General features: G+C 45.1%; 1 protein-coding gene across 2 annotated transcripts in view; it reads right to left on the bottom strand.

Annotated features, from left to right (window-relative positions):
* The window catches only part of LOC129097898 (RNA binding protein fox-1 homolog 3-like), a 33,189-nt gene extending 21,299 nt beyond the window's left edge, over positions 1-11,890 (bottom strand). Inside the window, exons 1-3 of one of the 2 annotated variants that reach the window (XM_054606793.1) lie at positions 11,636-11,854; positions 11,585-11,587; positions 2,092-2,235 (exon numbers count right to left, since the gene is read on the bottom strand). In XM_054606793.1, the coding sequence (XP_054462768.1) occupies positions 2,092-2,235; positions 11,585-11,587; positions 11,636-11,854 (366 nt within the window). Of the gene's footprint in view, positions 1-2,091; positions 2,236-11,584; positions 11,588-11,635 lie in introns of both variants that reach the window. The other variant, XM_054606794.1, reaches the window with a different exon arrangement.
* Between the last annotated feature and the right edge of the window lie 1,363 nt (positions 11,891-13,253).

Here is a 13,253-nt window from a genome sequence, read left to right as displayed (position 1 = left end):
TGTATTCAAACAGCAGAGCCAGTGTGGAGCATGCTCAGGCACAGCAGTCAGCGTGACAGCAGGATGCAAGGAGGAGGAGGAGGAGGAGGAGGTGGGGGTGGTGGGTAGGGTGGAGGTCCTGATTGCCGCGGGGAATGCTGTGAGAGCCCTTTACATGCACTGAGCGAAGCACTGCTGAAGAACCCGGTCGCACAAACGAGGGCACCCTCGAGCAGCGCAGCATGGGCGCGCACTGAGCGCGCTCGCTCGCTCCAGCTCAGAGTGTTTTCATTTCCCCTGCACTCTGCTCGCTCTCAGAGATCACAGTTTTCTAATTACTGATTAAGGTCTGCTGTGGTCGTCCTAATGAGCCCTTCATTCAGCGCCTCGTTAAAGGCTCACAGGTTTCTCCGCACCCCTTTAACCCCTGTTTGCGTGCAGGGGGCGCATCTCGGGCCCTTTGTTTTTAGGGCGCCAAAGACTCCCCACCAGAGAGGGTGTTCTACAGCCGTGTGGGAGCAGACGGAGCAGCAACTCCACCACTCTCCTTCTCCTCCGTCTCTCCCGCTGCATGTCTGCGGGTTTCACTCATGCGCAGCGGTAATGGCGTATTGAGCCGATGGCGCTCCAGAAGCCATTAGAGCTGGAAAAGGATGAGGCTGTGCACACGCCGCGCACACAAAGGCCCATTGTGGAGGCCGTGTCAGAGGGTGGCGCGGACCAGCTATCTCTTTGCCAAGTTCCACCCGGGACGATCAATCCACGCAATCCTCCACTATGCCAACCACCACGGAGGGGAAGGAGGGAGGGAGGGAGGGAGGTGGGGACAACATGTGGGTGAGTATGGGTGATTGAGGGCGACTGGGTGGGCCGCGATCAATTTTGTATCGTATATCTGCATGCGTCGGGGCGAGGCACACAAAGCCTCCGAGCTAATTACTGAGGCGATTTGGATTCAACGAGACCTGCACCAGAGTGGGAACAATAAAGCCAACAATCAGAGGGAGGGAGAGAGAGACAGAGGGAGAGAGAGAGAGAGAGAGAGAGAGAGAGAGAGAGAGAGAGCAGCCATGTTGTCTGCAATTTATAAAAGCCACAGCCAGGGCTCTCGAGTAATTAATATCATCAGCTGGATGTTGTCTTCATAACGACGAGAATTAACGCCTCCGGGTTCTAATGCATCAATTAGCGGCTAACATTTAAAGTACATTTTTGGCAATCGTCTCCGTTCAGATCCATTATGGTTATTGAATCGGGGATGTATGGTTCAATTCTTATTGAGGCTTTTGTGAGACACAAGGGTGAGCTGTTGAACTATTCATTGCCTCATTAATTGGGCAAGAGACAGGGAGAGAGAGAGAGAGAGAGAGTATCTGTCGAGGGCTTCTGGTGAGCTGATATGTAATCTGATTGCATTTGTCTGCAGCTGACAGCTCTGTATGTGAAACCTCTAAAAAGGTAATTCTTCAGTCATGAATCCAGCAAGCTTTTTGGAGAAGAACGCTATTGATTTCCTTCATAGTTTTGGTCAACATTCTAATCGTTAATAACAAAAGGAAGTGTTCAAGCTCATAAAGTTGATCAAACAGGTTTTTAAATCAACCGGATCGCCAAAGGAGAGAGAGGACAAAGATGAACGGTCAAATGATGACCATCCTGGGCTCCATGTCTCAACTAACTTCATTGTGGTGTCAGTGTAGCAGAGAGTTTTTAACTCTGACCCATCAGCACCTGATTGTGACCGATTGGGCTAGTTTCTCTTCACTTTTCCAACTTGTAAAAAATCTGAAAATGTAGCTACCAATGTATTTACAAAATGCTGGTTTAAAGGATTGCCTCGGTCGCTAAATACTTGGCCTTTTTGTTGTGTGAATTAGCCAAACTGCTCGTTTTCCCTGAAGCTTGAATATTTTATTTCTTCTGGCGTAAGCAAAGGCACTGAGGCGAAGTGGCACGCCAAATATAAAACCACCTTTGTTGTTCTGTCGTTACCATCCTCCCAGGTAGCAGGAATTAACTTAACAGGTGCACTGTCACATTAAGCAACAGAAAAAGGCTGCAAAACACACGAAAATAAGTTAATAAATCGGATTGTTCCTCCGTGTCACTCACCCCAAACATTTGCCTTAGGTCGGGGTCCCGGAAGCGGAAGGGAATGTTGGAGACGTGTAACCTTTTGGGCTGCTGCTTCTCTGAAGAGTCTGAGTGCTGGAGCTGGAGCTGCTGAGAGCCCTCTGTTTGCGTCACATCATCTGTCTGCCAGAGGGAAACAAACACAGAAGACACAAGCTCCTCATTAGCTGCTACAGTATACTGTACCTCCCGGTCCTGAAGTACGAGAGGGAAGAAGAAGAAGGAGGGTGGGTGGGGTGGGGGGTTGGGAACAGGAGGGAGGCGGGAGGGGGGGGGAGTGCAGGGTGGCTAACTAACTTACTCAGCGTCTGCCATTTTTCAATCCTGGGCCGAGAAAGCCAAAGCGATAAACAGCCGATGACTTATGGTGTCAAACCTGAGGTTGTGCATTACAAATCCACTTATTAATCTCTTGCACTTAGCTCTGGAGCAACAGGGAAGATTGAAGGGCGCTGACAAAAAGGCGTGGATATAGATCCCACAGAGCCCTGACACGTCTAGACTAAAGACACATTATTGGTGACGTTTGCACACAGCCGTCAGTGTGCGAGGCGACCGGAGCCCTCAGCGTTGTTGTTTCCATCATTATGCGAATGCTATGCTGACATTTCTATATAAATGACGCGTCTGATGTCAATGACAAATTCCACTTGTTTCTCCCCGTGACACCCGTGATGGATTTCACTGAGGTGCTGCCGGCTTTGTCTGTTTAGATGGACCTTGTTTTTGAGGCAGGGTTTTTTCCTGATGTAATGTCTGTGAACAAAACCTCATTGGTCGAAACAATAGTCAATCCTCTCCTCGATGCGGGATCGTGGGATAAGTCTATATGCAAAAGTCCTCATATTTGGTAAAATAGGTCATCTGTCGGTGCCTTTTAGACGCATTTAACTGCAGCATAAATTGTTCATGGAAATTATTTTCTAACCGGTGATCTCAGTGGTTAAGGTTTGATTAAATGTAAGCAACTGAAACAGTTTAAGTAAATGATTATTTGCATTTTTTTCAGAGAGTTAAATCAAATGATCAGTATCATGAATATTAATTGTGGAGCTGGAGCCAGGAGGCTATTAGCCTAGCTTAGCATAAAGACTGGAAGCAGCTAATCTGGTACCTGCTAATGCTCACTCATTAACACATATATCTTGTTGTTTAAGCCGTACACAAACACAGTTGTAACAGCGAAAGTTATTTTATGCCGAACAACAGCCTGATGCAGTGACTTCCTGAACTCACAGTGAGGTTGCCAGGTTTGGTTGGGCCTGAAACCTACACTAAAGGCCGTAAATTATAGACTGTATCTGGCAACCCACTCTAAAACTGGAGACACTTACGCAGATGTACGGATAATAAACCCAAACTACTTCCTGTTAATTAGTGAGCTTGTTATTTAAACTTCAGAGTGAGACACTTACGGTAAAAAGTTAGCAATGTTGGCTGTTGGTAAGAGACAGGAAGTGAACTGGAAGGAAGGAACGTCAAAGTCAGAAAAAAGAACCACTCAACTCATTTTGTACTACCTCCACCTTTGCTTCTGAAAGAGTACAGTCATTTCTTGCATGATCACAAGATGGGCCTCATCAGGAAAACATTGTTTTCAGCTTTCTTTCTGGTGGGAAGTGTCTCCACTCAGCAGATGATTAAAATCAACAAAAAACGAACCCCGCTGACTCATAGAGGGACTGAATGAAGGAGCACAGAGAGGAGGGGAGGGTGAGAAATGAGAGAGTGGAAGTGGCAGATATCGAGCACAAAAAGCTGTTTGAATGTGATATGTAAACTGCGAGGTCTCCCGGGAAGCACGGCAAACACTCTATACACACCGGGGCCGGGAAGTCACACAGACACGCAGACACAATGTTGTACTGAGACGCAGACGTGAAAAGGGAGAAGGTTGTTGCCGGTTCAAATGACACACACAGCGATAACCCTCGCCCTGCTCCGAGGCTGTCACCAGGCCGCGGGCCGCTCTCAGTGATACATATCCCACCATTTAGGAAATGGGGTAGGGATTTATTCATTATAATTCATCATCACAGTATTATCATTATCATCATGATCGTAATGATGATCGCCTTTATTATTCTCATTATCATAATCACAATCTCCACTGTAATGGCCGTCATTTATTTGGTTTTTATGGCCCATTCGGAGACGGTGACATACATTGTTAACGGTGACAGTTGTTTGATTCAAGGTCCCACTTTGTCTCCCCTGCAGCCAACCAGGTAAGGAAGGTCGGGGGCGGCGGCGTCCTAAGTCCCGCTGGCCCCGGGGGCTTTAGGGGTTCTAGGACCATGAGGTAACAAGTGGCAAAGGACATGGGGAGGAGGGGGGGCCTGTTGTCCTGTCCGGTGAGGAGTGGATTTGTGACGGAGAGACGGGCAGACAAGGGGTCTTAACTCTACCGTGTCCTCGCACGCTGGAGGTTAATAGCCTGAGTAGCCATGTTGGGCCCCGGGGGTAACACATTGCAGACAGATGCTGGGACCGCAGAGGGTGACAAGGTACCAGAGGCCCCCGCGGGTCAATCTGTTTCATCGGTCACACATGACACTATCGACCTTTACCGTATGTTGCCAGACTACTGAGCGCCGCTGTCCTCCAGCTCTGTCTGCTTGGCCTTTTTTTCTTTTTTTGTTATCACGGAGTGTTTGCAAACATCCAGATTAACTTTCACTCGGGCGCTCAGACGGGGCCGGCAGCACACTGACATCGGGGGGGGGCAAACACACATACGGAGGAGCACAAATGCTGAATTGCTGACTCCCAAGCACACTAGACCGCATCGTACTAACTCAATAACTCGGGGTGTCACTGAGATCCGGGCTCCGGGGCTCCAAACCTGCCTGGTTGTGAAACGGTGGTTTTGCAGCAGAAAATAATTACCTCCGTATTACCATAGGAGGCCACCTTCAGTGGCACTTTACTGTCCCGACAGCTGCTGTCACGGAGGAGGAGGAGGGGGAGGAGGAGGAGGAGGAGGAGGAGGAGGAGGAGGGGGGATGCAAAACACGCCGTCACCGCCAAAGAGCCAGCAAACCAGAGAGTGAGCGAGCTGTCAACTCCGGCAACTCTCCGGCTTCCTGTTCCGTCATTCCTCTAAAAGACTCCCTTGCTGTTATTTGCAAATCGCCCGCAAAGTGCTCTGCTCAGCACTTTCCCCCTCCTCGCAGAGTGGCATTACAAGAGCATAATTGAAACTATCTGATTGGAATGCTGCCAAGCAGGTAGATTACATCCGATTAAATAGGGGGAGGTGGGGGATACTGAGTCTTCGCTCGCAAAGAATTATAATGCACGAGCTATCATTCATTATTTTTTCCTTCTCCCGGTCCTCCTCTATTTGTTTTCTTTCTCTAAAGCAGCCACAAAATAAATCCTCTCCATCACCTGAGAGAGCAAGGTGATGGAGCAGAGGGGCCGCCCCCACCTCCTCCACCCACCTCCTCCTCCACCCCTGAGTTATTTTGGGCGTTCAGGTGACAGTACAGGACTGTAAAAATCATCTGCGTCGACGGTTTTAGGTGATTGACGGTTGGAGCACCGATAAGGTTTGGAAAGACATGAAACTTTACAACTTGAATCATCAACAGAAAAGATGAGTTATTAGAATATATATATGGTTCTTTGATTCGAAGTTTGGATAAATAAAACTAAAGTCAGACAGCAAATCTCCAGATGCACTTTGGTAGGAAGCATCACTTAGCTTTAATTTCAGATTCTGGCTCACTTTCGGATGGGGCTTATGGGCATTGTAGTATTTACAGCTATCCTCCGTTCTAAACTGAATTCACTGAAATAACTTGAAACAATTAAAACTGATGGACACAGATTTAAATGATAACACCGGGGATGTTTTATTGTTGTTTTTTTATAGTCAACAGATCCCAACAAAAGACCAAACCAACAGTGAATGTGTCTCCTAACACGCACTGTGTGTGTGTGTGTGTGTGTGTGTGTGTGTGTGTGTGTGTGTGTGTGTGTGTGTGTGTGTGTGTGTGTGTGTGTGTGTGTGTCTCTTCATCCTCTGTGCCATAGAACTCCATTAAAAACACATCACTGAGCCTCACTGTTGCTCTGGGTGACATGTTCCTTCATCACCATGAACACACACAGACACACACACACACACACACACACACACACACACACACACACACACACACACACACACACACACACACACACACACTGTAGTTTATTTGGAGTCGGACACACGGAGACCCACTAAAGCAGTAAACTCTTAACGTGGGGTCTGTGACATTCTGCAGTTTTCTGATTCCTTTGTTTACAAATAAGATCATAGTTCAACGAATACTATTTACATTTTTTTTTATCTAAAATATTTTCTAGATCATGTTTTCATTTTACAAATAGCACATATATTTTAAATACCATAATTTGAATCTGTGTTATATTTAGCCTGTGTGTACTGAGAGTGAAACACTTCACTTCACCTCCACTTCTCTTGATGTGTGTGTGTGTGTGTGTGTGTGTGTGTATTCTGAAATGCACTTCAAATGATCCCTTTTTTCTTGATTTGCCTTTGATATTTTGTTTAATGTGAGGTGTAACTTTCAGCTAATTGAATTGATGTCAGTTGAATTTTATGTGTTGAGATGGTGCAAATATCTTTAACACGTCTAAAACATTTCTCTAGTGTTGTTCTTTAACACAACAAAGACTAGGGACATACATGAAGAAGGAAACGGTATATTCTCTATCTTCTTATGGACTTTGGCTGAAAAACAATTGAGACCTTCTGCACTAGAGGATCAAATGTGGATTAATCCACCTCTGAAAATAGTCCCCAACAAAGGCCCAATTACCTTCTATTTGTTTGAGTAAAAACTACAGTGGATAGCTGGAAATTACTGAGCCTTTTATTAAACAAAATTAAACTATATATTTTTGAGGTGTTTTTAAAGTGTAAGAGGAATGGTAGAGACGTTTTGAGGGACACGCTCAACATGTTAGTTTGGTCTTTTCATGGGATTTGTTGACAATAAGAAAAATATAGAAAAACATGCAGCCCTATCCTCCTCCTTAGGATTGTATTTTTAAGTTGTGGATATCTATAATATCTTTAAAAAAGAGCATTCACAGCGGTGGAAAATCAGCGGCTCCTCCCTCTTCCAGATAACACAGTCATCCCCGTCCTAATGGCGGCCTACATGCTGCCATCAGCACCGCCTCCGAAAGCGACACCCTGACGGGGTCTCAATCCCTTAAACGCAGCTCACGAGAGATGAGAGAGCGTGCATGCGTGTACGTGTGAATGTTTGCATGTGCCCGCCCGTGTTTCTATGTGTGTGTGCGTGTTGGTGTGTGTGTGTCTATGTTATCACAGTCCCCCAGAATACCCTTTGGAAAGTCTTCATGCCGCTGACACGGGCTGTGAAAAATCTGGAATTGACTGCTGCCCTAACGCCACTGCCTTAATTTGTTATCTGAAAAGAGAATGATTACTCATGAAATTCAACCAAACCTCAGACTATTTGAACTGAGCCAGATAACGAGCTCAGTTTTTTTTTCTTCTTCTTCTCCAGCAGAGCTCCCTGGCAGCCCTCTGCTACCCTCATCTCTTAGGATTTGGAGAAAAAAGTTGGGGGGCTGCCTCTTTCTTCCTCAAGTCGCCTGCTTTCAAGTCAGCTTGTTTGAACACGGCACAGAGCGAGGTCCCAGAGGTCCGGCTCTGGACAACGCCACCTTCCCAGTATAGACGGGAGGACTGGTAGACACGGACAGAAAACAGAGAGGAGAAGCTAAAAGAGAGAGAGAGAGTCCCATCGCCTCATTAAAACATACACACTCTCCGCTCTCTGCAGGGAATTCACACAGAATCCATACGTTCCACTGAATTTTCACTCTCTCTTGACTCTTTTTTTAAGTCTTTAAGTCGAGAAGATGTGCAGAGTAAAGCGTCTTCGCGGGGTGGCGAAGCTGAGCGCAGCAGAGTCGAGGGGGAGGAAGGCGAGGGAGGGTGAGTCGCAGTGAGTCGCTGATCTGCTCCCTCAATCTGTGTTTCTGCAGGGTGCCCTAATCAAAGGCACCCGGGCCCGTCTGTGGCAACCCAGAGCAAACAGGCTGGGTCTGTCATTAAAGCCGGGGAACTCAGCGGTGGGCGACTCTACACCAACGGCCCCCGAGGATTAGGCTCTCTGTTTACACCCCACTAATCTCATCCCTCTGTCCTCCCTGAGAAAAGACGGCCTGGAAAGTGTGGAGAGAGAGAGAGAGAGAGAGAGAGAGAGAGAGAGAGATGCAGAGAATGAACATGGGAGGGGGGGAAGCGAGGGACAGCGCAAAGAGAGAGAGAGAGAGGGAGGGGAGGGAGGAGAGGAGAGAAAGGCAAGCTCTCATCTCTCCATGGCCACCATCTCTGGGCTTTCTTCACAGCGGGAGGGCAGATGAAATGAAATCAAATGCGAAATGGAGAGAGAGAGAGAGAGAGGAGACAGTGGGAGATAGCGAGCGGAGGAGTGGTGTACAGTGTCGGAAGGGGGGAAGAGGAAGGAGGAGGAGGAGGAGGAGGCTGAACCTCCTGCCAAGTCTCTCCTCACTTTAAACTTTCTCGTGTGTCAGCCATTACTGTAAGTGCGGCGCATAACCGGTGGAGCAGTTGGAGAGCGTCACACAGATCTTCAAATCAAACACTGCGACATTACGGGGGCCTCGGCGATAATGACGCTGCATGTGTCGACCGCGGCTCAGCTTCTGCCACATAAGCACCTTTACCGCCGCTAAATGTCCCTTTTGCCGTACGGCAAATCATGAGTCTTCGGAAGATGGGAGTTATTAACAATGCTCTTTATGGGTGACCCAGATCGCTCTCAGGAGGGCTGTGGCCTCGCCGTGACCCCTCCCAGTAGGTGTTTTCACGCTAAAGGAGAAAAGAAGGTCTCAAGGTCTTATTATTTTTTTTTTCTTCATCTCTCACAGCATTATCCGTCTCTCTAGCCACGTCTCTAAAGTTTGGAGCTAAGTCGTCCTCCTTTTTATCTGCGCCTGCCTCTTGTGAAGGTAAATCCCAGGTCAAGGTATTTCATATCAGAGTATCAGTACACAAGAATGAAATGTATAATATATACTTTAGAATTTCAGCCGTGTATCACGACGTGCAGCATTGCCAGCGGTTTGTTTTCCACTTGGAGTGCCAAAAGCTTTAAACACATGCAATCTTACAATGAGTAACTGAAAAAAAGGGGTATAATCAGGTCCTGGCACCATTACGCAGATGATACTGTCTTGTGTTTGAAGGCATGTCTCAAACATCTGGATGCAGTCGCAAATAACTGATTTGACTCGCCTGGTTCTGGTCTGTTCTTTTGCTCCTTTAACGGACCGAAAAAGATGAGGAGAGAAGGGCGTGTCCTCCTTTCAGACACCCTGAATCATTCATGTCTACAGCGTGTCACATCTCCTTCACGCAGATAAATAAAACAGAGCGGGCTTACATGTTTTTTTAGGGGAGCCCCAAATGACTCCTCAGAAATGCACTTTCATTCCGTGAGCATATTTTCAACCAAATTCACCTCCTACGACGAGCACAAAGCGCCGCCATGACATCAAAGTCTGCTGCTGCTTCCTGATGATTAGTACTCTCAGGGTTACTTTTACTCTCAACTCTAACTTTTTATTTAGTTTCTGTGTTGGTGATGCAAAGAATAACCAAATTGTCAACATAATTTGCAATAATAAAAATAAAATGAAAAATTTAAAAATGTGTATACAGCTGCACTCCATCACACCACCGGTGTAAAAGTTTCAATGCAACTCTGTGTGAACTTAATGGAACTGCAATTACATATTCACATGAATACCGCAATAATACAGAATGATTATATTTGCAAATGAAGACAAATTATGTCCTTTGAAGTCTCTTTACACACACTTTAAATCATGTATAATCCCATGACATTGTGATGTATGCAATGTATAATTAAAGGTGTCATTATTATTAATTCATTACATTCTAATTTATCTTCTGTGTGCAACTGACTTTGGGCAAATCTCTAAATCTTCCGTGTTTCTCTACAGCACAGAGAGATGTTGCTTTATGGCACACAACAGGAAGACGTCTTTAGCACAAATGGCGCTGGAGCTTTCTGGCTTTGGGAAATGGCAGACGATGGAAAGTGTGAGGGAGATAAAAGTAAAAAAACAACAACAAGAACAACATTCCTCAGTGAAACAAAAGTCAGGGAGGGGAAACAAGGAGCAAGGAAAGATTAGATTTAGCTTCCCAATCAAACTGCTGTGAGATAGAAGCCATCAAGCATGCTGACTTTAGTCTCTTTTGTTAAAGCTACAATTGGTAACTTTCAAAAAATTGCTTTTTTCTCGTATTTGCTCAAATTCCCTTTATCTTGCCAGTTGTACATGAGAAAGATAATCAGGTTCATGTTTTCTTTTAGTGCTTCTAATGGTATTTGGAAGATTCCAATGGGCGCCAAAGAAAAACAACCAATCAGAGACAAGTGACTTGATTGTTTCCAGAAACATATTTTAGTGAAGTGTAAAATTAGAATGTTTTTTTACCCGGCCGTCATATTAAAAAACAGAACAGAAACTAAGATTTGTTTCTCAAAGCATTTGTGGAGAGACAATACAGTAACAGAATCTCCATTCATAGTTGATCAGCGCCTTGTTTGACAAGTTGATCTGCATTAACGAGCTTTACCAGCTCTGATTGACAGCTGCGTTAGGGAATCCTCCGCTCTGATTGGTTGTTCTTCTATGGGCGTGGTAAAATGCTATTGGGAAAACTAAACAGAGGCATAGTAACCCTAGTGTTTTTTCACAGATTATCTGTCTCATGTACTTCTGTCAGGATTTAGCAGAGGTGGGTCCAAGTCATTGTGTTTCAAGTCACAAGTAAGTCTTAAGTCTTTACACTCAGGTCCAAAGTGAAGACTGACATGTCCAAATTCATGTCCCTTTGAGTTTCTGGTCCTAAACAAGTCATAATGTGCTTTTTACCAAATGTAATGCGATTTTTAGTATAGAGTTAGAATATATCAAATTAACAGAAATCCTGAATGCTTTTCAAATGTTTAGTTCATTTGTTAAAACTTGTGAAAAAAAGTGAAAAAAAGATCTGGGGAATTAAGTGTCGACTTGTTGAGATGAATAGCAAAGGAAATTAATGTTCCCTGATTCAGGAAATGAAGGGAAATGAACATTTTTGTCGCACACTTTTTAAATTTCATACTTTTTAATCTTTTTCTGGTTTTTGGGTAAGGTATCAAGTATTTGTCAAGTCAAGTCCTTTTTTGTTTTGTCAGGTCAGAAGTCATCAAATCGTGAGTTATGAGTTATTTTTGTTCAAGTTACCAACTGCAGCTTCAATGGTGGAAATGTCAATAATCACAATTTAGCAATTTTACACAATATACTTTTTCATCATCAACATTAGGAAAGAAACACAAAAAAAGAAGGTAAAAAGAGTGATAATAGTATATTTTACTTGCTGACAGCGTGTTGAGAACAGTGTTTGCAGATGATGAAGGACACTGACCGGTGCGGTCGTGGTGGCGGTGATGGCGGGCGTGCTGTTGTCAGTGCCGGCCGGCTCGCTGTGCGTCTGTGTGGGCGTGTAGAGGGTCATGGCGTGCTCCGGGACCCGGCTCTGCCCGCTGTAGTCCTGCGTCGGAAGCGGGTGCGGTGCCGCAAACTCTGCGGGGATGCCATTCTGTGGGGGAGGCGGGTACTGGGCGGGGGTGTACGGCTGGGCCATCGCTTCTGGGGGGTTAGTGGCCTCTTGGTTACCCTGAGAGAGACGCACAACGGGAGGGAAGCGTTAGAACTACAGATTAAAGTCAGAGTACATTGTTTGACTGCTACAAGCAGCATGAAAGACGTGCAAGTTCACCAGTGCGATTCCGGAGTGAACCGAGGAGAGTTGTCCTGCAAACCAACTAAGTCAGCTGGGGAAAACAGCCATCACATCACATCTCAGCTCACATTACAGAATTCCTTGATCACCGCTAATGAACACAGTTTATGTTGTAGAGCATGGCTCGCTGTCGGAGGGGCAAGAGTCAGGGGGGAATCTCAATTGCACTTGTGGCAAAGCGCAAGAGGAAAGATCAATTAATTGATAAAATTTTGATTAGGGCCTTTGATTTCAATGACAGGTCTGTTAAAGCAGCAGCTGCTCCCTCTCCGAGCTCCACTCGAATACTTTAAACATTAACCTGTGTTTTACTTTGTGAGCTTTCCTTCCACTCATGGTATTGTGTTATTTGGTTGCCAAAATGAGGATGCTTGTCTGATGTTTTTTTTTTGATACCTCTTTGAAATCTCAACTGCACTCACATTTAATAGTGAGTTCTGCCGTACGAACCTTGGCTACATTAAATGTCTGAAACTAGCAAAATCAGGAAGTTTCCAATAAGAGATAAGAAAACAAGAATGCAGAGAATGAAAAGGATGTGATGCCAGATTAAATGTCAAGTGTCTTTTGATACTTAACAGTTTTAAATAGTCATTGGAGACACATTCAGATGGTATCTTAAGGCCGCTTTCACGAGCCAACATATATTCTGTTTTAATCCAACTCTGGTGCGGTTGGTTTGGAAAGTTGTGAACGTAGTAATCGTATTCTGGTCCACAACCAAAACAACCTTTTCCAAGAGAACTCTGTGTGGTTCGAGAGCATAATCTGTCCCAATAGCATGAAGTAAACCAAAATGCAGACAGTCTGCGCGGTTATTTGTTGAGATGGACACAAGTAAACGACGTGAGTGGGACAAGACTGGACTTGAACTTTTACAAAAATCTAAAATTGTGACGTTTTATTAACTCATTTGAGATGAACTGAAGGAGAAGGGATTTGGACTGCACAGGAGATCAGTGACGAGTCAAAGTGAAACAAACTTTGGCAGTTGGTTCCTTGCGTAGAAGTTGCAGCTTTCAAGACGAAAAATAAATACATTTATTTTCCCCCTTTCTACACACCCCTCAACAAATATATATCTTGTCTTGGTCTGCTTTAACTCGTTCATGTGAAACCAAACCAGACTAATCAGAAAATGGACCAAAAAAATGAACATTCAGATCAGCCAAACCCACTATGACTTGTGAAAACACCCTAAAAGAGTTTGCAACCAAGCCCTAGTCTTTAGCATAAAACT

Source organism: Anoplopoma fimbria, chromosome 11 (genome assembly GCF_027596085.1).
Source record: "Anoplopoma fimbria isolate UVic2021 breed Golden Eagle Sablefish chromosome 11, Afim_UVic_2022, whole genome shotgun sequence".
Lineage (NCBI taxonomy): Eukaryota > Metazoa > Chordata > Actinopteri > Perciformes > Anoplopomatidae > Anoplopoma > Anoplopoma fimbria.
The sequence above is the reverse complement of the archived record's forward strand: the minus strand, read 5'-3'. Positions and strand labels throughout refer to the sequence as shown.